General features: G+C 43.9%; 1 protein-coding gene across 1 annotated transcript; it reads right to left on the bottom strand.

The window, feature by feature from the left end:
* Positions 1 to 185: 185 nt before the first annotated feature.
* LOC113421941 (acyl-CoA (8-3)-desaturase-like) lies at positions 186 to 26,775 on the bottom strand. Its single transcript, XM_026682595.2, has 12 exons — positions 26,476 to 26,775; positions 21,446 to 21,556; positions 20,060 to 20,257; positions 16,520 to 16,621; positions 13,840 to 13,968; positions 12,730 to 12,787; positions 12,051 to 12,127; positions 8,071 to 8,168; positions 6,868 to 6,964; positions 709 to 788; positions 416 to 541; positions 186 to 276 (listed from the first exon to the last, which is right to left on the bottom strand). The coding sequence occupies exons 1-12, from the start codon at positions 26,695 to 26,697 to the stop codon at positions 186 to 188; spliced, it is 1,389 nt and encodes a 462-aa protein (XP_026538380.1). The 5' UTR covers positions 26,698 to 26,775.
* Between the last annotated feature and the right edge of the window lie 1,082 nt (positions 26,776 to 27,857).

Below are 27,857 nucleotides of genomic sequence, written 5' to 3' on the forward strand. Positions count from 1 at the left end.
TTCCTACAAGGTGCACCAAAACAACTTTCCACTCAGCCCCCTAGTTGTTTCCCATTTATAAATGGTGATACACAGACATGACCAAATCCTGATGTCTCTGCTAAAGCAGGGGAACAGAGAGGTGACCAATTCATTATTTGAAATATTGTATTCTCTCCATAATTAAGCCATCCTTTCTTACCAAGTTAATGTATTTCTGTTGCTGTCTGAACATCTCCCACTCCTAATTCATGTAGATAAGCTTCCTGCCAGTCCTGCCCATATTCCTTCAGGCTACTACAGAAAGACAAAAGAGAAGAGGATTAATGGCAGTAAGAACATGTTCACCAGACAATCTTTTCTGTGATCTTTCTGGCTGCAACCTTTTCTGGATAAACCAGTGCCCAAGAGGAGCCTCCCTCAGCTGTGAACTTACTGCAATATATCTGCAAAAGCTGTGAGGATGGGCTTGCACTCATAGTGCACACCATGCTTGGCACATAGAGATTTCACCAGAGGAGCCACCTTGCAGTAATTGTGTCGAGGCATGGTGGGGAAAAGGCTACAAGAAGAAAAGAGGGTGTCAGGTGATGATCCCAGAACTTTTGCTAGGTTCAAAACATGGCAGACCTGCTTAACATCAGCCGTGTGTGATGTATGACTGCCCTGAAGGTCTCCCACTCCCACACACATTTCTATGGCCTGGCCTCTTCTCTTGCTCATACTCACTGATGCTCAATCTGGAAGTTCAGGTGCCCAGTGAACCAGTCATTGAACCAGGAATGGTCAACATTACATGTTGCTGAGAGCTAAGGGAGAAAGAGACAGCAGGTGAAGCCCTCCAGTTGGCCCCTTTCTTTTCAGCCACTGTTGCTTCTTATCATAGGGAGGCTCTGTAACAAGTAACTCTTATTCTTGGCTTGTGGGTCTGGACTTCTGTTTGGTTTCTCTTTGTTCGTTCTGGGTTTCCTAGACATTTGGATGTAAATGTTTGACTCAGGCCAGCTCTAACAGACAATGTACCTTGTACAGAAACCTTGTAGCTAAGAGACTGGCACTGAAATCTTACATGCCAGACATGCAAAATCTGAGGATCCAAGAACAATTGTTATCTTAATTTGATAGAAGAAAAGGAGAAAAGGAAGAGAATGTTTTAAAATGTAAGACTGGAAAGTAGGCATTTATCTTTAGCTTTCAGTACAGTAAATAGAAATGAAAATGAGAGCCAATTTGATGCAGTGGTTAAGGCCGGACCACCCATTCCTGGTTTAGCAAAGTGGGGGGGAGTCCTGATACATCACCTGACACCGGAAACATGAGTTTGACACCCCTGGGTTAAGACGACAGACTACAAACTGGAAGACTGTGAGTTCTAGTCCTGCTTTAGCCACAAAACCAGCTGGATGATGTTGGGAGGGTCTTTTTTTGGGGGGGGAGGGGGGAGCAAGGAAGAGCAAACTACTTTTAAAAAAAAAACCTTATCAAAAAAACTATGGGGTCTTATCCAAGCAATTTCCAGGTGTAAAAAAATTATGCAAAGATGCACACACACACACACACACACACACACACACACACACAGACAGACAGACAGACACACACAAATGGAATGAAATAAATTGTAGCTTTTTATTCTGATTTCTGCCTACAGGTTTTAAGATGGCACCCAGCACAGCATTCAGATACCAAGTGTGAATATCAGCCCATTTAAAAATGTTGTTGACTACTCTACTCTCCATTTCCATCTAACAGCCTAAGGCAAATGGTGACAGATAGATGAGAAGTTTTTCATCTGCTGCCTCTGTGTCTCTTTCTTATATGGCTTATGATTAATTAAAGAAGGGTGTTTTATGTTTCTCTCTCACACTCTCTCTCACTTTCTCTCTCTCCCCTCCCTTCTCTCTCCCCTCCCTCTCCTCTGTCCCTCTCCTTCTCTTTCACCCCCTCTCTCTCTTCCCCTCCCCCTCTCTCTTTCCCCCTCTCCATCTCCATCTCTCTTGCCTCCCTCTTTCCCCTTCTCTCTCTCCCCCTCCCTCTTTCTCTCTCTCTTTCCCTCTCCCTCTCCCCCTCTGTCTCCCCTCTCTCCTTCTCTCTCACCTCCCTCTCTCCCTCTCCTTCTCTCTCCCTCTCTCCCCCTCTCCTCTCCTTCTCTCTTGCCTCCTCTCTCTCCCCTCCCTCCCTCTCTCTCCCTCTCCCTCTCATCTCTCACCTCCTTCTCTCCCTCTCCCCCATCCCTCTCCTCTCTCTCCCCTCCTCTCTCCCTCTCCTTCTCTCTCCCTCTCCCCTCTCCCTCCCTCTTCTCTCCTCCTCTCCCTCTCCCTCCCTCCCTCCCTCTCCCTCTCCCCCTCTCCCTCTCCTTCTCTCTCTCCTCTTTCAAAGTGTAGTTCAGATAGAAGTCAGGCTTTCTTTTTCCATAAATTGAACTTTGAACTTTTCCATAAATTAAATTATTGATAGCTGTGCTGAGATTATACACTACATCCAAGACAATAATAGTTCTTAATTAGAGTTGTCTGCTACTTATTACTTTGCACATGCTCAGCGCATCCTTTAAAATGGATCTTGTTCAACTCAAATCTCCAACAATGTGAATCCCTGCTATATATGCCTATCTGCCTATCCACAGGTCATGCACCCAGGCATACAGTATAATTTGTATATATGCTGTTGTTGTTCTGCGGCACTATCCAGTGGCTGTATTGTTTGGAAGCTGACCCTGCCCTTTAATCCTCACTCCAAAAACAAGTTCTGTTCATCCTGGGAAGCCAGACTTTAGCATGGAGAGGAATAGAAGCACTAGGAAGACACAGCATAATGTGTGACACATGTTCATCTGAGGACGAAAATCCACATCCCATATACAGAGCATTGCTGGTGAGATTTCGATTTATTTGTATTTATTAATTGTTATGCTCACCAACAACTCAGTACTGCTTATTTTATATTTAGGTTCTTATTGTATGTATTTCTATTTTTACCAGTTTCACCAATCCTGTTCCTTTAATAAAGCAACTACTGTCTTTTGGGCCAATTTGATGCAGTGGTTAAGGCCGGACCACCCATTCCTGGTTTAGCAAAGTGGGGGGAGTCCTGATACATCACCTGACACCGGAAACATGAGTTTGACACCCCTGGGTTAAGACGACAGACTACAAACTGGAAGACTGTGAGTTCTAGTCCTGCTTTAGCCACAAAACCAGCTGGATGATGTTGGGAGGGTCTTTTTGGGGGAGGGGAGCAAGGAAGAGCAAACTACTTTTAAAAAAAAAACCTTATCAAAAAACTATGGGGTCTTATCCAAGCAATTTCCAGGTGTAAAAAATTATGCAAAGATGCACACACACACACACACACACACACACACAGACAGACAGACAGACAGACAGACACACACAAATGGAATGAAATAAATTGTAGCTTTTTATTCTGATTTCTGCCTACAGGTTTTAAGATGGCACCCAGCACAGCATTCAGATACCAAGTGTGAATATCAGCCCATTTAAAAATGTTGTTGACTACTCTACTCTCCATTTCCATCTAACAGCCTAAGGCAAATGGTGACAGATAGATGAGAAGTTTTTCATCTGCTGCCTCTGTGTCTCTTTCTTATATGGCTTATGATTAATTAAAGAAGGGTGTTTTATGTTTCTCTCTCACACTCTCTCTCACTTTCTCTCTCTCCCCTCCCCTTCTCTCTCCCCTCCCTCTCCTCTGTCCCTCTCCTTCTCTTTCACCCCCCTCTCTCTCCCCCTCCCCCTCTCTCTTTCCCCTCTCCATCTCCATCTCTCTTGCCTCCCTCTTTCCCCTTCTCTCTCTCCCCTCCCTCTTTCTCTCTCTCTTTCCCTCTCCCTCTCTCCCCTCTGTCTCCCCCTCTCCTCTCCTTCTCTCTCACCTCCCTCTCTCCCTCTCCTTCTCTCTCCCCCTCTTCCCCCTCTCCTCTCCTTCTCTCTTGCCTCCTCTCTCCCCCCTCCCTCCCTCTCTCTCCCTCTCCCTCTCATCTCTCACCTCCTTCTCTCCCTCTCCCCCTCTCCCTCTCCTTCTCTCTCTGCCTCCCTCTCTCCCTCTCCTTCTCTCTCCCCCTCTTCCCCCTCTCCTCTCCTTCTCTCTTGCCTCCCTCTCTCCCCCTCCCTCCCTCCCTCTCTCTCCCTCTCCCCCTCTCCCTCTCCTTCTCTCTCGCCTCCCTCTCTTCAAAGTGTAGTTCAGATAGAAGTCAGGCTTTCTTTTTCCATAAATTGAACTTTGAACTTTTCCATAAATTAAATTATTGATAGCTGTGCTGAGATTATACACTACATCCAAGACAATAATAGTTCTTAATTAGAGTTGTCTGCTACTTATTACTTTGCACATGCTCAGCGCATCCTTTAAAATGGATCTTGTTCAACTCAAATCTCCAACAATGTGAATCCCTGCTATATATGCCTATCTGCCTATCCACAGGTCATGCACCCAGGCATACAGTATAATTTGTATATATGCTGTTGTTGTTCTGCGGCACTATCCAGTGGCTGTATTGTTTGGAAGCTGACCCTGCCCTTTAATCCTCACTCCAAAAACAAGTTCTGTGCATCCTGGGAAGCCAGACTTTAGCATGGAGAGGGAATAGAAGCACAAGGAAGAAACAGCATAATGTGTGACACGTGTTCATCTGAGGACGAAAATCCACATCCCATATACAGAGCATTGCTGGTGAGATTTCGATTTATTTGTATTTATTAATTGTTATGCTCACCAGCAACTCAATACTGCTTATTTTATATTTAGGTTCTTATTGTATGTATTTCTATTTTTACCAGTTTCACCAATCCTGTTCCTTTAATAAAGCAACTACCGTGTTTCTCACATAATAAGGCCGGGCCTTATTTTTTTGACCCCAAAAACCGGCTAGGCTGTCTTTTTGGGGGTGACTTAATTTCCCCCCTTGCATCCTCGGGTGGGCGGGCGGTGACAGCTTGATGTTCGGAGACCTTCCATCACCGTTGCTTTCCTTCTCCCTTGCTGCCGTGGCGTTACAGCAACGCCGCGGCATTTGGCACAGCCACGTGCAGCCAGTCAGGGCTCCTCCCTGCAACCGGAGCCCTGAGGAGACACTTGAGCTTCAGGCGCTCCTGTGGCCGCTTCCCTTTGCTTAAGTTAAAGAGAATTATTTAAAAACCTCCGCTTATCCCCATCAGGGCCGCGCCGAGCCGTGAGAGCTGAGCAGAGCCGGGAAAGCGAGCCGCGGGTGTTTCCTGGTTCTGCCCAGCCTGTACGGCTCTGCCGCAGCCCTGGCGGGATGAGCGGAGGTTTTTAAAATAATTCACTTTACCTTCAAGGCAAAGGGAAGGCGCCGACAGGAGCGCCTGAAGCCAAGTATACCAACAACAAAAGGCAAATCCTCAAGGTGGGCTGGAGGGAGGTGGCTACGTGCCCCCGGCTGCTTCAATGCAAGGTCCTGACTTGCAGCATCCTGCTGTTGCTGCCGTCCTTTTGCCGCCGCCTCCTCTCCGACTGCAAAACTCGTGTGCTTCGCCAAACGCTCCGAGCAAGGCGAGCTCTTTCATACATAGAGAGAGAGGGAAAGATGCCGGCGTGCTCCGAGAGGCTGGCTCTTTTCTCTAGCCGAGGCCGTTGGAGCTGCCACCGCCGTTTGGAACTGCCTCTGCCATTTGGAGCCGCCGCCGCCGTTGAAGCTGCTGCTTCGCGCTTTGGAGCACCACCGCCACTCCAAACACGGCGGCAGCTCAAACACGAAGCGGCAGCTCCAAACGTGACGGCGGCACTCCAACGGCGACGGCGGCTCCAAACAGCAGAGGCAGCTCCAAACACGGAAGCGGAGCCGCCGCCGCCGTTGGAGTGCCGCCACATTTGGAGCTGCCGCTTCCGCTTGGAGCACTGCCACTGTTTGGAGCACCACCGCCACTCCAAACACGGCGGCAGCTCCAAATCAAAGCGGCAGCTCCAAACGTGATGGCGGCACTCCAAGCGGCGGTGGCGGCTCCAAACAGTGGCGGCGGCTCCGCTTCCGTGTTTGGAGCTGCCTCTGTTGGGATTTGGCCGCCGCCGCCGTTTGGAGTGCCGCCGTCACATTTGGAGCTGCCGCTTCCGCGTTTGGAGCACTGCCGCTGTTTGGAGCACCACCGCCACTCCAAACACGGCGGCAGCTCCAAACACGGAAGCGGCAGCCCAAACGCGATGGCGGCACTCCAAACGGCGGCGGCGGCTCCAAATGGCGGCGGCAGCTCCGCTTCCGTGTTTGGAGCTGCCTCTGCCGTTGGAGCCGCGCCGCCGCTTGGAGTGCCGCCGTCACATTTGAGCTGCCGCTTCCGTGTTTGGAGCTGCCGCCGTGTTTGGAGTGGCGGTGGTGCTCCAAACAGCGGCAGTGCTCCAAACGCGGAAGCGGCAGCTTCAAACGGCAGTGGCGGCTCCAAACGGCAGAGGCAGCTCCAAAAGGCGGCAGCAGCTCCAACGGCACTCCAAACGGCGGTGGCAGCTCCAACGGCACTCCAAATGGCAAGTCCCCCACCCTTCCCCTATTTTGCATGTTTTAAACTAGGCCTAAATTTGGGGGAGGGGCTTAATTTGATTTTATGCCTAGAAAACATGCTGGGTCTTCCTATTGGTGGAGGCCGTATTGTTGGAGAAACACGGTAGTTCTACACACGTGGTCTGTTTTATTGGAGGATAGGTGGGTTTAGCTACATGTCAAGCTGCAAACAGAGTAATGTGTAGCAAAGACAGAACAACATAGAAAAACTTAAGTTCTTGTTCTTTCCCAAATGTTATGACTAGAATATTTTAGTGGTGGTCATGAAAGCCTTCTGTTCAAAGTCCACGTGCCCCAAAGTATGAATGGACTAAGTGAAAGAAATATAGTGTCTCTGAGCAAAAAAATTGAAATGTTCTTACCTGGGAAGAGACCCAATCCAAATTCTGGTCATAACTGATGTTCATTGGAATATGATTCATTTGAGAGACCCACAGAAACCATGTGCTTTCTAGGGACCTGTGGAAATAAGTAATTTTGAGAAACAAAACAATTAGGAAACTTTTACAATTTTTTCATTGTCTTTATCATCTTTGCTGACAAAACTCCCATCTTCTAATTTTATCTATTGATTTTGCTCTTACAAGTCCACCACTTTTTTCAATGTTTGTCTTCCAGTGGAAGATAAGTAATTAAAGGTGAGAGAGTAACTTATTGTATCTGTTACCCAGGAAGACATTTGTTTAATTATACTTCAAATGTTCAAAACCTTCCAATACACATAGAACCACAATTACCAGGGATATCAGCACCATGGGAATCCTGATGTCAGAGAACACCACATCCCTTCACCAGTTCCAGTCTGTTATTATATTCCAATTCAAGGTGGAGAACTCGCCCAATGCTCCTATTTTCCTCACAACTACCTTAAAGAGGTGTATTGGACTGAGAGTTTGTGATGGGGCCTGGCCAGCTTGCACGCCTCAGGCAAGCCTGGGATGTCCTTTTGCTCTAGGCCAAAACCTTCACCACTGCCCCAAACTGGCTCTTCGTTGCCATATTGTCTATGGATTACCATTTTGCTCATGCCAAAAGGCAGGTTTTTAAAAAAGAAAGAGAGAATGTAAAGTCTCTTCTAGGTAATCTTGACTCCTGATGACTCCATGAACACAAAGGTGCTTTGGAGGGTGAGGGAATACAGACGTGGTTTCTCACTGCCTTATTCTGAAACACTTTTAAGCACTTTAGAAACTTAAAAAAAAACCTTTCTACTCTAGTATTCAGACATGATATTTCCTGGAGGTCTCTCATGTAAGTATTAATTGGGTTTGTTTGGCCCTCATAAGTTTCTGCTTTTTGCTGTGATTAGTGTTGTATTAAGATACAACACCAATCAGTGTCAAGATCATATATGTAATACATTACATATCAGATCAAGACTTAATAACCTTTTCTTGTGATTCATGACTCAGACATGGTAACAGTTGCCCTTCTTCAGACTGGAAAGATCATGGGGGACATGAAGCACCACACATAAAATCTCCCTCATTCCAAGCACATATTTTGTACATCAATTATATGCACAGGGGGCAGCAGTGCAGTTGAGAATTCTCTGCAGTTCCTACCTGGCAAGCCAGTAATATGCCATGAAGGTCTTGAACCCCATTAAAGGAATGAACATAAGGCACATACGAAAATTATAGAATAACATAAGAGCAAGATCCTGGCCAAAAAAAAGAGGAGAGAGTAAAAAGGATGAGAAAAAGTAGCTTCTGTCAGCTTTCTAATTGCTTTATACAAATAGGTTGATTTTAAAATACATTATGTTGTATGATTCAGATCACTTAGCTCAGGGATGTCAAACTCAAGACTCGCAGGCTGGATCCAGCCCTTGGGGTGCTTAGATCTGGCCCACGGGGTCACCCTGGAAACAGAGAAGGACTGGGTCATGGTTCCTCTACCAGTAAAAACAGAGCTCAGGAGGGCTGCAGGTGGCCCTCCCAAGCTCTGTTTTCACTGGGCAGAGGGTTGCAGGAGGCCATCACAGCCAAAAACAGAGCTGGCAAGGGTGGCATGCAGCCCTCCCAAGCTCCGTTTTCATTGGCAGAGCACTTGGGTCACCACAGATGCCCCCGAAACAAGTGATGTTGAGCTTGTCCTGCCCCCCACCCCCGAGGTCAAACAAAATCCTGATGCAGCCCTCAGTGAAATTGAGTTTGACACCCCTGACTTAACAAATAGGGAAACACCTTGCTGAAAGATCATATTTAAGTCATTGCCTTGTAACATAGCACAACAGCAGAACAATTCTTTGGTCAGTTCTGCCCTGGAATGAATATTATGGGATATTGGGTGTATTCAGTGATCTATGACAATTGGGTGCAATACCTGGCCACACCTGCTTCATGCTGCTGCCCCTTTGGCTACCCCTTCCCCCATCCCCCATGACCTGTCCCCTTTTGCTCCTCCCCCCTCACCCAGGCAATTGGCTGAGGGACAAATTGCCACAACCAATTCACCACATGGGACAATTAGCCATTCATCCTGGTGGCCAATCTGCAGATTGAGGGGTGTGGCTCTGCTTTCCCATTGGACACTACATACAAAGAGAGCACCAGGTGGGGCAGGCAGCAGCCTCGGGAATGGACTATCTGCCCTCACACACAGCTGCTACTTCTCCAGGTTCCAGCCCTGTAGGCTCTAAATTGCATCCAGGAGAAGGCTGAGTGAGAACTGCAGTAAAGCCTTCCCGTAACCCCCCAGCATAGTGCAGAGGCTCTCACCGGAGCGTGTGCCTCCACTTGGCAGTACCAAATGACCCTGGCTGCAAGACAAGCAAGGGTGGGATTCTACCGATTCACACTGGTTTGGTAGAACTGGTTGTTATGATTCCCAGTAGTTCGGAGAACAGGTAAAATGGCCCCCTGGCTGGCCCTGCCCCTCTCCACCTGCTCCTCCATTCGCTGCCTAGTCAGTCCTCATCGCGCAGGCATGACATTGTGCACATGTGCGACAATCACTGATGGCATTCTTCCCCCGCTCTGCCCCACCCAGGCACACCTTATTGCACATGTGCGCTACATCACTTCCTTTCTTTTCCTACCTGCCGCCATCACTTGCAGCAGCAGTAGCATCAACCAGCCAGCCAGTCAACTAGCCAACAATCACTGCCTGCCTTCCTCTGGCCTGCCTGATCTTAGTGAGTGAGGGCTCTGCAAGCCCCAGGCACCCCACCACCAGCCGCCCTTGCCCAGCCTGCCTCATCTGGCCTGCCTCCCCAGGCCTTCCTGCCTCACCCACCTGCCTGCCTGCCTGCCTCCCCTGGTCTGCCTCCCCTGGTCTGCCTGCCTTGCCTGGCCATTGCTGAAGACATGGATCGGTGAGTGAGACCTCGAAGCAAGCCACAGTCGCCTACCTGCCACCACTGCCAGCCCCGGTTGAGTCCCGATGACTCCTGGACTGCCAAGCTGTTCTCGCCAATGCTGCCTGCCTTGCCTGGCTGCCATCTTCCACCTGTAGCCCACCGCACCATGACTGCCTGGCCTTCCACCACCAATTGGTGAGTGAGGAGGCAAACAGCTAGACCCGCTGGTTGCCTACCTCCTCCTGCCGCCACTGCCACCAGTCCCAGTTGTGTCCAACTCCTGGGCCACCCAGCCACCCTTGCTACTTACCTCGCCCAGCCGCCATCTTTGGCTGGCTGCCATCTTTGCTCGGCCACCATCTTCTCCCACCCTTGGCCCACCACTCTGTTGTTGCTGCCTGGCCTTTCACCATCAATTGGTGAGTGAGGAGGCAAGCAGCAAGGAGGCAAGCAGCAAGCTCCTATCTCCTCCTGCCGCCGCCACTAGCCCCGGTTGAGTGCCGACTCCCAGGCCGCCCAGCCGTCCTCGCCACAGCAAGCTCCAAAGACTAGTCCCAACCGAGGACCCCGGTGTAGCTGGCCAGCCAACTTGCCTGCCTAATTTTTGGTAAGTTGCTTTTTTTATTTCTTTATGTATTTATTTAGTATCTGTTTTGTTTTTATTAATCATAAAAACAAAACAGATAGTAAAAAATAAATAAATGCATAAATAAATAAAAATTATTTTACTATTATTGTTACATGTTGATACTTCTGTTTGTTTCTATAAGTGTCAATATGTAACAATAAGAGTAGTGTAACAAAAAAAATCATTTATGTATTTATTACCAGTACTTCCATTGGTTTTTGGGGAGCCACCACTGGCCACATTGAAGTCCATGCCTCTTAAACATGCCAGAGGGGAGCAACACTCCTGTAGAGCCCTCTCAATAAACCCCCCACTGAAGTCAGCCTCAAAAATAAGTTCTCATAGAACCAGCTCAGATCTGAGCCAGGACATGGGAGGCTGGGACTCCCTCCTTGCCTATTCAGCCAAGCTGGTGCAGGAGAATCAGGCATCACTCCAGAATTCAGGGGTCACAGCTCTTTGCAGAGCAGGTTTTATAAAGCAGCATGGAGAGACAGTGACGGTGTTGGGTGAGGAAAGCCAAGCAAGCCCCATGCCCTGCCTGCTCCTCCTTCATCTGGGTGGGTGCCCTCTTCCCCTGCAGCACAGCCCCTGGCCCCACCCACTTGGCAAGCCATGCCAGCTTTTGCAAGCCAGTGTCCACCACAACTCCTGCCAAAATCCCCCCCCCGCTTCCTCTCCCACATGAAGGGGAGCTCTCTCTGGGATCTTCTGACCCTTGTCCACAGCTAGTTGGGCATGGAGAGAGAGCTGCTGCCCCTTTTCCTGGTCTCAGATCTGAGCTGGTTCTGATGGGAATTGGTTTTGTGGCTCCCTTCAATGGGGGGTTTCTTGGGTGGGGCTTAGGTGCTTCATAGCAATTTTGCTCTCCCCACTCAGCAACTTTAAGAGGCTTGGACTCCTTTAAGAAGAGTGGTGCTTCCTCAAAAGCCAAACGAGGTTCTGCTGACAGCCCCTTTTGCACCAGATGAAACCTCCTTGGAAAGGGCATGTGACACCACTCCCAACTGAACTGCAGGGCTGTCTTAATGCATGGGCCTGATGGGCACTTTCCCGTGGGTCCCACGAACATAGGGGGCCCATACTAATCTCTCTGTGTTAAACCTTCAATGCACCTTGTATCATATAAATACAGCAACATATTTATAACACTTTACTGCATTTTTAAAAATTAATACTAACATGCAAATATATGTTTAATTTTACATTTTTATTCCTGTAGTTGTTGTAGGGGCTGCAGTAAACTGCTTTGCCCGGGGCCCATAATGCTGTTAAGATGGCCCTGCTTCACCGGCTTCTCCAGTTCTTGGCCCAGCATCTCTCTGCAGAAACGGCTGCCATGCAGCAGAGTGGCCCAAGACAGAGCTGTTTCTGATGGGAGCTGGTTTTGAGGGAGCAGTAGAAATGTTTACAGCTAAAATACCAGTGCCATCTGTTTCTCCAATGTCTGGAAAAAAATAAGAGTGGCATCTCCACCATCAAAGCAATGCTGTGTTCTTTTTAATGTATCTCCCTTTTGGAAAGCAATGATGATGCAATCACTGTTCCTGTTCCCCGATACATATTGTCCCAAAACAGAAGGTATTGTGTCTGCATATCCGTCAATTACTTACATTCCACATTTTCTTCCGAATAGCATAGCGAAATATTGCTAGCTGCACAAAAGCAATGAATGTTAAGGGTGCCAATACTGGAAAAAATGAAAACAAGAATGCAAATATGTGTGAATCATTCAAGGTTGGAAGCATTTCTCAGAGATCTTTCTTCCTCTCCAATTTCCTACTGACTAATGAATTACTACAGATTTCCTCTATCTGCTAGGCCTTTCACTCCATGTCATTGCCACACTTCATATATAGTGGATTATAATTCCAGTTTTTTGGGAGTTTTGGTCTCATATCTGCAGTGACTCATGGGGGGCAGGGAAGCTGAATACTTTATCAAAGCAATTTAGTCTTTGATCCCAGATATTCTCCTAAGCCATCTTTCTCCTAAGCTTCCACTGATTGATTAATTTAGCCAATTTATATAATTGCTCCTCTCACAAGATGTGATTCTGAGTAGTTTACAAACATAGTGACAATTAAAACCATGTAACCATTCAAAAAAAATTAAATATAAATAAAAACAAAAATAAAAACATGAAAATCCCCAAACCAGCAAGAGAACAACTACCACTTGACCTTAGGCAGCCTCTTTGAAGACTTTCCACAGGATCCCCAAAGTTGATGGAAGAACTGATCCTGGTGTTTAGAGACTAACTTTTGGGTGCAAAATGGCAGAAGTACTCACAGCTAAAATATTTGTGCTGGTGCTGGTAAGGCATATATTTCTTTTTCTTTTTTCCAAGCTGTAACGAAAACACAACAGTTTAAACAAGGACAAAATAAACACTCTTCAGGATAAACTAAATAGCCTCTCTTCTACACAGTTCAGCTCAAGAATTGTAAAAAGTGATTGGTTCTCCAGATTTTGTCAGTGACTTTATATATGAAGTTACTTGATTTATCACATCTGGACAAAATGAAAATACAATAAAAAACTTTATTAATCCTGGAGGGAGAAGAGTGCTGATTTGCAATACTAATTTTAGCATCATGAAAATCATTGCTATGAAATGGATTTTCTCTATAAATTTATATATAACATGTGCCTTAAATTTGAAGTGAGCTGGACAAAAGTGGGTACTTTACTATGTCTATTAGATGAAGAGTGCCGTAATATTTGTAGTAATATGTTTGTGTTCCCGGAAACTCATAAATGTTGTGAATGATATAATAATACCATACAAATCAGAACAACCAATTTTTTTTCAAGTGTTTTTGCATTTTGCAGGGAAATTTCAGACCGGGCAGGTTTAAGAAGATTTTATTTGTGGCATAGCAGTAGCTAAGACACTGAGGTCGATCAGAAAGGTCAGCAATTTGGTGGTCCGTAGCATCGCGTAACAGAGTGAGCTCCTGTTACTTGCCCCAGCTTCTGCCAACCTAGCATTTTGAAAGCATGTAAAAAATGCAAGTAGAAAAATAGGGACCACTTTGGTGTGAAGGTAACAGCGTTCCATGTGCCTTTGGCATTTAGTCATCCCAACACATGACCACAGAGACATCTTCGGATAGCACTGGCACTTTCGCTTTGTAATGGAGATGAGCACCACCTCCTAGAGCCAGAAACTACTAGCATATATGTGCGAGGGGAACCTTTACCTTTACCTTTATATCTACTGTACTATATTGCTGAATCTTAGTGGTGGAAAATTGGAGGTTTGGGAAACTTCAAAAGAAAAAGACTAAGAGGAATAAGGCACTGCATGCAGCTCACAAACCCCTGGCTACATATGTCTGAGTGCAAGATGTTCGGGATTCTTAATTTTTTGAATACGATTACCTAAACTGTACTCACCTCCACAGAGAGGGACTTCCCTAAGCTGAAGAGAAATGGGTGCATATTGAGATCAGGATCCTTCAAGAAACAGTTGGGTTTGGCATGATGTCGGTTATGCAAGTCAATCCACCAAGACTTTGGCCCACCCTACATAGAAAATGTTGAAATCCATACATACATTCCAGTCTTCATTTGTTCTTTGGAAAAGCTATTACTATGTAAATTATTCCTGATCTAGCTGCTTTCCCCTGCCCACAATTTCCCTCCCCCAATCACTGGCATGTTAGAAAAAAATAGAAACACAAAACCAACTGAGCAAATAGGGAAACCATCAAAGCGATCGATACCTGGGCCATCCCTGTGATACAATACACTACTGGAATTAATTGGACACAAGCTGAACTGTACAGTTGGGCCTGAAACACAAGAAAACTGATACTATTCACTATGCATTACATCCCTGTAGTATTATTGATAGATTGTATTTGTCCTGCAGAAATGGAAGCAGAAGTTTACTTCAAGTAAAAAAACAACTGTCAAAGATTAAAACTATGTAATGGCTGATTATGTAAAAAATAGCCAAGAACAAGCATTGATGCAAGTTAAAAATTGGAACTTGCAGAAAGTACAGGACACAAAATATGACTATCAAACTAGTGTAATAAAGACAAAACGCAATGGCAAGGAAAAGTATTACATGGTTAATTTCTACAAAAGATTGAGGGAAAGGTGGTTAAAGGTAAAATCTGGCAATGTCTTGTCAACTGGAACATTAAAAAAAAGAAACCGAAGCCTCGATTTTGGCTGTTTAAGAGCAAGCTATTTGAATTAATGCAATTGAGGCCAGAAGTGAAAAATCATCAAATGATTCACAATGCGGATATAAAGAAGCAAAATAAACAGTAGAATATATACTCAGCTCATGCAAGAAGATCACACAAACTGATTGTAAGCAACCACACAGTTGCCAAAATGATTCACTGGGACAGCTATAAAAATTATCATGTGCCAGTAATGAAAAATTGGTGGCACATAATACAATTGAAAGTAGCTGAAAATGAGCAGCTTAAAATATTGTGAAATTTCCAAATTGATAAAATCTTGGCTCATAATACAGCAGATATAACTGCAATTGGAAAGAAGAAAGCATAGATAATTGATGTGGCAATAAGCAGGGAACAGTAGAATAGAAGATAAAGAACTGGAGAAGATCATTAAGTATCAAGATTTGACAATTAAAATTGAAAGATTATGGCATAAACAGCTATGATGTCCGAGTAATTATTGCGCATTGGATGCCATAACAAACATATTATTGCATGGCACTTAGAAAATATGCACATTGACAACATTTCCATCTGACAATTGCAAATGGTCACACTGCTTGGATGCACACATACATTACAACATCCTAGATCCTCAGGAAGAACTTGGTGCATATGAAAGTCCACACTAGCTAAATAATTAAGAGCTGGCAATAATTTACTTCACATTATTATGAACAGATAATAATAACAATGGATTGGGCCCAACCAGAAAAATAGGAAGATCAGAAAAATAATAATGAATCATGCCCTTCATCCATATAGCAAAGCTGACAGACACTATCTACCAAGGGCATGGGATATTGCAAGTACAGTAGTTAGTTGAAGAAGAAAGCCAGTGGAAGAATAACTGAAAGACAGTGAAGAGGATGCAATGAAGCTAGTACACTGTGAAGGCTTACTGGATACCAGAGAGATCAAACAGGCCCACAAGAAAGACCAAGCAAAGAATAGAAAAGAGACAAAACAAGTATTAATGGCCAATGCACACACACACACACACACAAAACTAGCAGGCAAAGCAGACGACAAGCCCTGACAATTCCAAGAGCATGAAAGTTGAAAGAGATAAAGGGGCTAAGTTTGGTTGCACAAGATCAAATATATACGAAGAGTGAATTGAGAAAACAGCAACAGAGAGTAAGCACTGTATGCAAAAAACTGAAGAAACAGTAGACCACATAGTTATCTGCAACAAGAAGACTGTACTGATTGATTACAGAGAACAGCATGACAACATAGCAGCAATGGTGCAATGGAATATTTTCAAGAAATACCATTTGATTGCAATGGTATGCAACTAGTGCAACCATGAAATAAAAGAAGTAATAGAAGCTAAAGTGTTTTGGGATCTTCAAATTCAAATAGAGAAATGTCTGCTATATAAAACCTCAGACTTAACAAGTGTCCATTAAAAGGAAAAAGGAATCTGAACACTGGATATTGCAGTACCTTGAGATAGCAGAATAGAAGAGAAAAAACCAGGGGGAAATTACCCAATACAAAGACCTGCAAATAAAATGAGAATGATTGTGGTAAAAGAAAGCAAAGATAGTACCAATAGTACCAGGCACCTTGGATGCAGTTCCAAAACATCTGAAGCACCACTTGAACACCATCATCATTGTCAAAATCACCATCAATCAATTGCAAAAGGCAGCTTTAATTGGAACACCTTACATCCTTTGACAATATCTTTAACACCATCAAAGAACATTCTATCTATCCCAGTCCTAAATATCTGGCTGATTGCATGACCGATCATAATAATAAATTAAACATGTATGCATTCCTAACAATTCTGGGTGACCAATAACAATTTAACTCCAACAAAGTTGATTTGAGAAAACCCACTTTCAGTTTTAAACTCTTACCTTAAGGATTCCCATCACAAAAGCGTGAGCCAGTCTGTTCCATTTCGGCTTCTGGAAGACTGAAATATGCCCAAGATCATGTTGAAAGAAACCATATTGGATCTAGAAAGCAAGAAGGACATGAATTGCATGAGACTTTTTTTGGCCAAGTTCTCTGTTTTGAAGGACTCATTGCTCAGCTTAAGCTATCATATTCTCAAATATCTATTTGAGAAGAATTTAAATTGGGAAGCACAATAGGAGCTATTTTATATAATGACATTAACAAAGAAAATGTAAGCATCTTCATCCTACTGAAGGAAGCCATATTGGTTCTGGAAAGCAAGAAGAACACCAAGTATATATGATTTTTTCCCCCTAAGGCCTGGTTGTTTTACTTAAGCATATAGACTTGAAACCAGAGATATTTTTATTTGGGAATTTTACCTGAAATATATAGTAAAGACTTGAATACCTGATTGTAAATGTATTAACAGCGGCTAGGATTGTATTTGCTAAAAACTGGAAAAATGAGAAAATACCATCACAGGAGGAAATCATTAAGAAAATATTGGAATGTGCTGAAATGAGTAGATTGACATTTGAAATCAGAGAACAAGAAGATAAACAATAACAGCTATTTATGTACCAATATTAGCAAAGAAAGTTAAACAGAAATGTAAACACATTTATCCCAAGCATTATTAATTCCCAGAAGGCTAAGAAGAACAATTATATCTCCCAGTAAGGTTATGCCTTGCAGAATGCTTTGCATTACACTTCAGAGACAAATACAGATTTAAATGAAACTTTTAAATATAATGGGAACAGGGTGGGAGCAACATCTTGTAAGGGAGATGGGTGGCATAAAGTTTAATAAATAAGTAAAGTAAAATAAATAAATTCCCATCAACTCCCACAGGGCTGCTGTATTGATTTCAGGCCTCCAGCCATACGAACAGGATGTGATCCTCAAATTTTTAGCATGATGAATGTAACCATTTCCAAGAGAGTAAGGCCTCCATTTATGATAAATGTTGTGATAGCTGGCCCCACTAAATAGTTGTTAGCCTGTACAATCTATAGCAGTGAGGCAGGTTGAAGTTATACAAAAAAGTATCCAACAGCTGCACTGTAATATTTAGGATCACAGGAGAAGGAATTCTCCTTGCCAACTCTCTTGATGGTAGCCCAAGCATATTTCTGCCCACAAACTCTGTTAATGTTGAGATTCTGCCCCCCGTTTTGTTTTGAATGAATGGAACCAATGGAAATTGCAATTTATTCTGGTCTGCATGGTCAGAGATGGAAACTCATTAGTAAACTCATGAGGAGATGTCTAGAGCACCGCTGGCAGAAGACAGGAAATGAATTTGATCAAACATGGTAAGAGCTGCTTGTGTGATTCGTGCGGCAAGTGTAAATACTTATCCACACTAATTGCATCTGCAAATAATCGCCCAGTGACTCTCTTTAAGGTGAGCTGTCTCCTCCTGGGGAAGGAGGAGATTGAGGTCCACTTGAAGGGGCACACTGAGGAATTTGCTGATTTTTTGGAAGACAAAATCACTGAACTTTGTTCCCAGTTAGATCCCAGCATGGTTGCTGGTCCAGTGGAAGCTCCTGAGGCAGGTTCTTGCCCTGTTATCTGGGAATGGTTTGACTCTGTTGCTCCTGAGGAAGTGGATCCTGAGTAGTATGCATGCAAGCACCTGTGTTTTAGACCCATTCCCTCCTGGCTTGTGAAAGCTTCCCAGGAGGTGATAGGAAGGTGGACTCTGGTGGTGATTAATGCTTCTCTACAGGAGGGGATGGTGCCCCAGCACTTTAAGGAGGCTGTGGTCCACCCTCTTCTTAAGAAGCCATTGCTGGACTCCACCAGGTTGGATAATTTCCGACCTGTCTCCAATCTTCCCTTTTGGGGGAAGGTTGTTAAGAAGGTGACTGCACAGCAGCTCCAGAGGGTTTTGGTTGAAACGGATTGTCTTGACCCTACCAGTCAGGATTCAGGCCTGGATTTGGGACAGAAATGGCATTGGTTACATTTTTGGATGATCTCTGGCAGGAGCAGGATGGGGGTAGTGCATCCATCGTTGCTCTACTTGACCTCTCGGTGGCTTATGATACCATTGATCCATGGGATTCTCCTGGGGAGGCTTTGGGGGATGGAAGTGGGAGGCCTTCTGCTGTCTTGGTTCACTTCCTTCCTCTGTGGCTGATCTCAGTCAGTGTTGGTAGGAGGGGAGAGATCTAGCCCTCACCCACTGCTTTACGGGGGTTCTGCAGGGCTCGGTACTTTCTCCGCTCCTGTTCAACATTTATATGAAGCCGCTGGGTGAGATCATCCATCACCATGGACTGAGGTATCACCAATATGCTGATGATACTCAGCTGTATGTCTTGGCCCATGGTGAGTTAAGTGATACTGTATCCTCCCTCTCGCAGTGCCTGGAGGCTGTTAGGGGCTGGATGGGGAGCAATGGGTTAAAACTAAACACTTGCAAGTCCAAGTGGCTCTGGATTTGGGGTTCATTGGCTCAGGGAGAATTGCCACCTTTGGTCTTGGATGGGGTGGCACAACCCCAAACAGACCCTGTGCGTAATCTAGGAGTTTTCTTGGACTCACGACTCCTGCTTGAAGAGCAGGTGGCAGTCATGGCCAGGAGGGCCTTTGCGCAACTGTGGGTTGTGCACCAGTTATGCCCTTTCCTGGACTCTACTCCCTACTCACAGTCACTCATGCCCAGGTCACTTCCCATCTTAATTATTGCAACATACTCTACATGGGGCTGCCCTTGAAGAGCATCCAGAAGTCCAGTTGGTGCAAAATGCAGCAGCCCACATGGTTTTGTGCAGACCCTGATGTGCACATGTGTCACCTCTCCTGCAGGAGCTGCATTGGTTGCCAATTTGCTTCTGGGTGCAATTCAAACTGTTGGTTGTCACCTTTAAAGCCTTTCATGGCTTGGGACCAGGTTATCTGAGGGAACGTCTCTTGCCGGTCACATCTACCTGACCTATTAGAGTGGGGAGGCAGGAAATGTCCCCCCTGAGGGAGATACACCTAGTGGGACCCAGAAGAAGGGCCTTCTCCGTGGTGGTTCCCTCTCTCTGGAATATCATTCCCTCAGAGATTAGAATTGCCCTCACTCTAACACTCTTTCGAAAGGCACTGAAGACCTGGTTTTGCCAGCTGGCCTGGGGAACACAGAGTGGGATGGAGCCCATCAAATGGCTAGTATGAACTGCTGTCGTTGGGGCAGGAGGTGGGAGTTGGGGGGTGATTTTTTTTTCCAGATTTGTTCTGTTATACTTTATTAATTTATTTGATTCTTTTTGTCAGTTGTTGTTGCTTTTTATTTTTTTATTTTTATTTTTTGTTTTAAATATGGTTTTACATTGTGTAAGCTGCCTCGAGTCGCCATGAGAGAATAGGTGGCAATATAAATTAAATAAATAAATAAAATTACCTGTGGAGTGGTGAATATCACTATACTACTAAATTAAATGTGCTAAAGACTGTTCTACCACCCTGCTATACTCCACAACAGAAAGAGTTACCTGTGCAACAGTGAACATTGCTACTCCAATAAGGAAAGGCACCCAAGATTTTCCAAAGTACCAGATGGTGAACCAGGATGCCATATCCAGCAAGAAAGCATGCAGAAACATGAAGGCAAAAAAAGGAACATTGGACTTCAAGAGTCCCATCTTCTTCACTTTCATGCGTAATTCATGAAAATCATGTACCAGCATTTCCTATGAAAAATAGTGACACTTAATTATGCCCCCAGCAACTGATTTCCCATCCATGTTCAATAATTGCTGCATTTTCACCTTTCCACGAAATCACAAAGGCAATAAAAGTTATACCCAGCTGTTTATTTGTATCTGAGTCAATATCTCAGCAGGTACATGTGAAAAGTACTTTCTGCTGCTTCCTCATCTTCATTTTAACCAGTACAAATGGGACAGGGGTAGTTTAAAGAAATTAGTGAAGGTGCACTAATTATCACAAGGTGAATGAGGCTTACTGCAGTTTATCAACATATGTCAGGCTGCTCTGTTTAAGAAAGAACACACCAGGGGAAGTTTTAGCTCTTATTTAAAATATGTAATAAACATCTGTTCTTACAACAAACTAGTCATTCTTGAATGCTACATATTTTCAGACTATGGTTTGACTTGTGAAAGGGTAAAATCATCCTTTTTTACTCCTAAATAAGCATGCAGAACCACATTTGATACATACATATGCATATACCTATACATATGCTTGTAAATGCATTTCAGATTTAAACTTCCTTGTGGGTTCAACTTGATTAGACAAGTAAAGTATAAATTGAGTAAATAAATAAAACAAAGCATAAGTCTTCATATTTAAAACAATGAAGTTTCTGGTCCTACAAAGGGAATCCTCATCTAAGGTCATCGTTGCCCTGCTGTGCTTTGATTTATTTGATGCAAAAATGGGCAAATTTTCAGCTCTATCAAAATGCAGTTCTAATCAGTTGCTAACAGGTGACACAGGGCTAATATTTATTTATTTCCCCTCCATAAATTCCAGCATCTGCAAAATATTGCTGATTATGTGTTCATCCTAGGAGTTTGCATTCAGTACCAGAACTAGTATTTGTATTAAGCACTTTTTTTTTTTGATATGCAAATGGTAATTTTGGAGAAGTTTCTTAATTTGAATTGTTTGATTTAGTAGAAGTCAAATGGCTTGTTGTCATTCAGACAGAAATTAGTACTGCGCGAGATAGAACTCTAAGCAAATCACCAAGGGAACGTTCAATGCAATTACTTGTAGATATGTTCTGCCTAACCCATGCTCTAATTGTTATACATTATTTTGCCTTATATGTGCATGGATTTTATTCTCTCTCAGAGACAGAAATACATGGACACACTGTGAGTTTAAAGATATTGCTGGGAAGTACTCACATTTTTGGTGGGCTCACAGCTAGGTTGATCTGGTTTTAGTTCTCCAATTAATAAGGAATTCAAGTATTTCTTTACCAGATCCTCATCCTTGTGGAAAGCTGTAAAGGCATCCTAAGAAATTCAGAAAGAAAGCAGGTATATAAAGGAAAATGTATTGATTTATGAAATTTGTGTAATCACCCATCTTAAAACCAACTCTTGCATAGGTGGCCTGGAGTATTTTTGTGAAAAGATGAAACATCCTGAGGGTCTCTCCACAGGGACTGAAGATAATTTTCCCCAACAAGCTTTGGAAAAAAAAACCAGCTCCATTAACAATGGCTCATTTTGAGGGCTGATACAACCTTATTTTGGTTTATATGATGGAATAGATAGGGACTTTCTTCCATTGCAATGCTGCGCCCTTGAGATGGTCTGGTTCTCTCCTGGCTTTGCCATGATTCACCCTGCCACTCAGAATAGCCATTGGAAAGGTCTTGTTCAATATCTGCTAGACACTAGCAATAGTAGAGTGTGAATTAGGGCACCTTATCAGCAAGTCTAATCTTAATCCTTCTTGTTCAGTACCAAGAACAGTGGAGCACAGCCTGAATCAAGGCTCCAAATTAACCATTAACCATTTATTGTGCTAACAGAGCTTACTAACCATGGCTGCTGAGCTCACAACAACAGCAGCTGATCAACACCACTGACAGCCCTTTTATACTTGGTTGTCAGAACCCTTTAACCAATCAGAATGCTTCACTGTTCCTGCTGGAAAAGTGGACCTGAGTGAGAACAGTACACAACACTCTTCCTCCATTAGTTAGTGCATGCATAGTTGCAGAGGTAGGCCAGACGGCATCAGGTCCTCTCGGACATTTGCAGCCCGGCGCTGGTGGTTGGAGGTTTGGTGCGTGTGGTTGGTGGCAGTGAAGAAGCAGGGGAGGTCTCTGGAATGGTTGGGAACTGCGAGGATGCCTCAGCTGGAGTTGGCAGAGTCGAAACAACACCTGCTTCTATCAGTAACTGTCTTGGTTGCTTTGCGCCAGTTGTCGGTTCACCTCTGGGACATTCTACTTCTGCTGGCAAACTCTGGAGAGTATAATCCGGCCTGACCCCAAAAGGCTGTTAGTATGGCCTTAACTGGTCAATATGGTGATGCCACATCCTCCCGTCCTCCAGCAATACTCGATACGAGCGTGGCCCAGTTATGTCAAGGATGATTCCAGCTAGCCATAATGGGTGACCTGAGTAATTCCTCGCATAGACGAAGTCCCCCTTGATAAAAACCTGTACCAATGTGGATGGCTAATGGCTTTTCTGGTGCATATCCAGGGTGCAATCTGTCTAAATTTGTCCTCAACCTCCTGCCCATTAGAATCTCAGATGGGCTGCAGTTCATTTCTGGATGTGGGGTAGCGTGCTGCATTAACAGGTAGGTAGCCACCTTGGTAGGCCAATCCCCAGGACCCATCCTTGCTAAGGCTTTCTTAACTGAGCGCACTGCTCATTCTGCCAACCTGTTGCTGGAGGGATAAGGCACCACTAACACATGCCGTATTCCCAACCCTGCCAGGAATAGTTCAAATGGCCCTGCTGTCAATTGAGGTCCATTGTCTGAGACTAGTACATCAGGTAGGCCGTGTGTGGCAAATAGCATTCTGAGGGCCTGAATGACAGCTTCTGTGGTGGTAGATGACATTAGAAACACCTCTACCTATTGAGGTAATTCCCCATTAGGAGAATGAGCACATACAGGGAGACGTATTTGAGAGAAGTGTTTGAATACACACACATAGCACACAGATACACCGTACAGTAAATGTAGGTTTTTACTTTCAGAAATGTTTAAGCAAAGTTCAAAATAGGCAGTCCAAAGTCATTCACAGGTAGATCAGTCAGTTTTTAGTCCAGGGATAATCCAATAACAAAGTCCAGTGTCAAAATCAGTTCAGTATCAGACTTACATCAAATCCAGGGATAGCAGTCAATTAGAAGGAACGACAATACTCTCCAACAGAAGGAAAAACAGAGACTCACTCACACTCTCTTCAGAGACTTCCTGAGACTCTCAAAACAACCCAGGTTTCTGGCCCCATCTTATGGCCATTTTCAGAACCACACCCAATTGCATGCTCTTAAAGATACAGTATTAAAATGTCTATCCTGGTTTATGTATTTCCATCCCAAATAGCTGTTAGGTGATTCACATTCCTAACACTACCCATTTAGAAAATGCATCCACCACTATTAGGAACATTTGTCCCTGCACTGGTCCAGCAAAATCAATGTTGATTCGAGACCAAGGGCCCCTCGGTCTCTCCCACTCATGAGGCTGGGCAAGGGGTGGAGATGGTCTGGTTTCCTGGCAATCTTGGCACCCAGAGACCCAGTCAGTGATTGCCTGATCCCGATTAGGCCGCCATATGTAGCTTCGCCCTAGAACTTTCATCTGAACAATTCCTGTGTGGCCTGCATGTAGGGCTCCCAAGACCTGCTGTCTCAAGGGGGTGGAATAACCACCCTGCTTCCCCACAATAAACACCCCTGCATAGTGGATAACTCATTTTGTCTAGTCTTAAAAGGCCGAAATTCTACCCCAAAGTGTCTTTTGGCCATCCCCTCTTAACCCAGTCCATTACCAGGGATAAAACCTGGTCTTTAGCTGAGTGTCTGGCAATGTCAGAGGCAGTCAGTGGGCATTGGAGGTTGTCGATGTAGAGGATTGTGTAGGCTGGTGATGGATCCTCAACAGGAATTGGCAATGGGCAGTGGCTCAAAGCATCTGTGTGGCTAAGGTACTTTCTAGATTGATAGGTCAAGAAATCACCACAGGCAGTTAAAAAAACAGCCCACCTGTTCAACCTGGGGAGGAGTACTTGGGGAGTCTGCCAGCTTCCAGACAGTAAACCTAACAGAGGCTTATGATCTGTGACCAGCTGGAATGTTCTCCATACACATACTCGTGAAAACTTTTAACACTGGCTACAGCTTCCAAGACCTCCTTATCAAGTTGGCTGTAGTTCCTTTCAGCCTTGAACAGGGTCCTTGAAAAAAAATGCTATGGGTGCCTCAAATCCACTTGGCAGTTTGTGGCCCAGCACTGTGCCCACTCCAAACGGGGAAGCATCACAGGTCAGTACTAATGGCAAATGTTCGTTGTACTGAATCAGCACACTTTGTGATGTTAATCGGCTTTTAATGGCTTTAAAAGCAGAGTTCTCTCTTTTGCCCCACCCCCATGGGGCTTTAGTGTCCAAAAGTCTGTGCAATGGTTTGACAACTGATGCTTTATGGGGTAAGAATATGCTATAGAAATATAAGAGTCCAAGGAACACTTGAAATTCTGTTTTGTTTCTGGGGATGGGAGCATCTTGGATGGCCTGTATTTTCAATGTATCGGGTGTATGCCTGATGCATCTATCAGGTATCCGAGGAATTCGACTTTGGGGATAGCTAGCTGGCACTTTTCTTTCTTTAATTTAAGTCCAGCTTCCTTTAACTTTATAAGTACTGCTTTTAAACGTTCTCTTAGTTCAGTATGGTTAACTGCTGATACTAGGCAGGGGTGGGATTCTACTGGTTCTGTCTGGCTCTGTAGAACTGGTAGCTCTGAAGAGCAGCAGACATAAAACCGCTTCTTCTTAGCTAGTTTTGGCACTAGTTGCTTAAGGTTGTGCCAGGACATCAGGGACATGGCTGATCTTGTGTCCAGCTCCATTTTGCAAGGAACCCCCTCTAATTTGATGGAGAGACACATTTTCTTTTTTTGAATCACTGAGGCTTGGCCAATAGTAGATTCGACTGTGTAACTGCCCTTCCTTATGGTAAAACACCCTTCCTCTCTCACATTTTAAAATAAATGTGATTCATTTAAATATTGAATTGAAATGCTTCTCATAAATAAATTCTGAGTATATAAATCATTGTATTGTGAAATATACAATAGATGTTATAGATCATAGACTTATTTAGAATTCAGTCTCCACTGCATTTACAAAAAAAAAAAAAAAGCTAAAATCCTGCAATACTTGATAGAGATCACATTTTTTTGCTATCAGTATTACTCATATATTTTCCACTGAGAAAGTCTTCCTGACTAAATTCGCTTCAGCAACATTAAAATTGTGCCCATGCTTTTGCACAAACACCTGAGGAAGTCTTCAAATCTAAACCGTATTTTGTTCACATTGTCTAGAAGTCAAAGTTAAACAACTTAACTGCAGGCAAACATTGATGCAAAACTGGGGGGAAAAAGGAAGTCTGCAAATCACAGCAACTTGTATGTCTGGGGATCAGGTGTCATGTCCCTGCCATTTCCTCTTTCCAGTGATGCTTCTAAATTTGGGTCAGATTTTGTCACTTGGTTCTACAAAATTGCCGAGTGATACAGCCACCACCTGCAACTTCCTTATATTTTATCAAAGCACTGGGCTGTCCAACCCAGAAACTACAGATAGCCCTCAAATAACAATCACAATCGGGATCAGAATTTATGTTACAAAGCAACATGGTTAAGTGAATCATCCTCAATTTTATGATTGTTGGGTGAACAGTTGTTAAGCAAATGACTTGAGTTAAGTGAATCATGTGATCATTAAGCAAATCCAAATTCCCCCATTGACATTGCTTGTTGAAAGCCAGCTGGAGAGGTTGCAAATGGTGATCACATGACCTTGGGACCTGCAACCATCATAAATACATCAAATTTAGTATATGTGCTGCCAAAGCGAGCACATCAATACATGCTAATTGCCAAGAACCAAAATTTTGATCATGTGACCATGGAGATGCTGCAGTAGTCATAAATGTGAGGACTGATTGTAAGTCACTTTTTAACTGGCTATTGTAAACAAATAGCTGTAAATCAAGGAGTATCCATTTTCTGTAATGTCAGAAAATCCTTATGCTTCAGATAAAATGGATACTTTCCCCCTCCTTCTGCTTGTGGAGACACAACCTCAACCTGGAGTGTGTGCATGCAAAGCAAATGCTTTGTGCATCTTCAGATCATTCCAAGATCTTCTTTCCCCCCAGCAAGGACTCACCGTAGCATCTTGTCCAGAATAGTGTCTGATGAGACGAGGCCCACCTGGATGCTGCAAATAGAATTGACTGACATCATAAACCTTTCGGTCGATGACCAGCCATCTCTCTTCCTTGAAGTTTCCCTTGCCTGTGCGGAGTCCCACCTCCTCCCAGGTGAAGAGCTCCAGAACTCCTGGCTCGACCTCTGTCTTTCCCTCACTGGTTTCTGACTGAGGGGGCATCCTGGCTGGGAGCACTGAGAGTTTCTGCTCCACTAACTCCTGAGGTGTGCTACTTATCCTATGGAAAGATGAGGCAACTCTAACTCTTCATTCTGTTAGATGTTGCAGTCCAGTCAACTTTATATAGACTCCAGCTCCACCCACATTTCCCTTGTTTTTCTGTTGCTCCAGGCAAGCTCTTACTCCTCTCTCCAATTGCATTTCTCCATGATGACATAAGAGTCTTTTGCTATATGTGATGTATACTTTGATTAACATTTGAAACAGGATAAACAAGCATATTTTCAGCAGAGTTTTTAAATTAACAGCACAATATATCAGTATATAAAATCTGTATTCTTGTTTCTATATATTGGGTAAGAGCCACAGTAGTATTCCACAAAAATACACCATCAGAAACAGTATAATTACAACAGTTAAAAACTAATATAAACAAAAAATACAATAAAAGGAAAGTGGAAGATGCAGAAAACAAAAGAAATAGAAAAGGTAAATATATAATAAAGGAAAAGAAAGGAAATACACTAAAAAGTGTCTTCCCACCTTCATCAAAAGTATAAACAATTTTAGTAACATTATCTTCTTTCAAAATACAATAAATAATCTCTTCTTCCCATATCCCATCCTTTTTCTATAAACAAATCCATAAAGCACCATCGTTTCACTCCTGATGTCAGCAAAAGTCTATTAGTTGGCTGTGTTGTTATTTCTTAATTGGTTGAAAGAGTTGATGTTTGCAGGTTGGTTGGCTTTTTCATAAGAACCTGTGTGGCTGAGGTGCTGGCTGTGTGTCTATCAGCCTCCTGTGTTGTAACGACCTGGGTAATGGGCTGTGTGATGACTTTCTGAGTTCTATTGTTTGACATCCTGGGTCTTGTGCTGTAATCTCCTGTGTTGTAATGCCTGGGTAATGGGCTTTGTGATGACCTTCTGAGTTCTATTGTTGTCAGGCTGCCAATTTAAAGACACTGATAAATTAAAATATCTAAATTATTTGGAGCCAGATTACTGGAACATTGAAGAAGTGGTGGTTCCATGGAAAGTAGCTGATGAACAAACAATTGGTTGCATTTGGTGAAAATTATGAAATCAATATTAATGATTATCGCAATTTCATAGAAAATGTATTAAAAGATTTGGAAAAATATACAATTCCTTGC

The sequence above is a fragment of the Notechis scutatus genome, chromosome 1, assembly GCF_049901735.1.
Source record: "Notechis scutatus isolate UNSWTSFEM ecotype Mainland chromosome 1, rNotScu1.2, whole genome shotgun sequence".
Classification (NCBI taxonomy): domain Eukaryota; kingdom Metazoa; phylum Chordata; class Lepidosauria; order Squamata; family Elapidae; genus Notechis; species Notechis scutatus.

Coding starts and splice junctions, on each gene's coding strand:
- LOC113421941 (XM_026682595.2), bottom strand. CDS start 26,697: ATGCCCCCTCAGTCAGAAACCAGTGAGGGAAAGACAGAGGTCGAGCCA. Junction 21,557..26,475: donor ATTCTGGACAAGATGCTACG/GTGAGTCCTTGC, acceptor TGAATTTCTTAG/GATGCCTTTACAGCTTTCCA. Junction 542..708: donor AACTTCCAGATTGAGCATCA/GTGAGTATGAGC, acceptor TTCTTCTTGTAG/CCTTTTCCCCACCATGCCTC.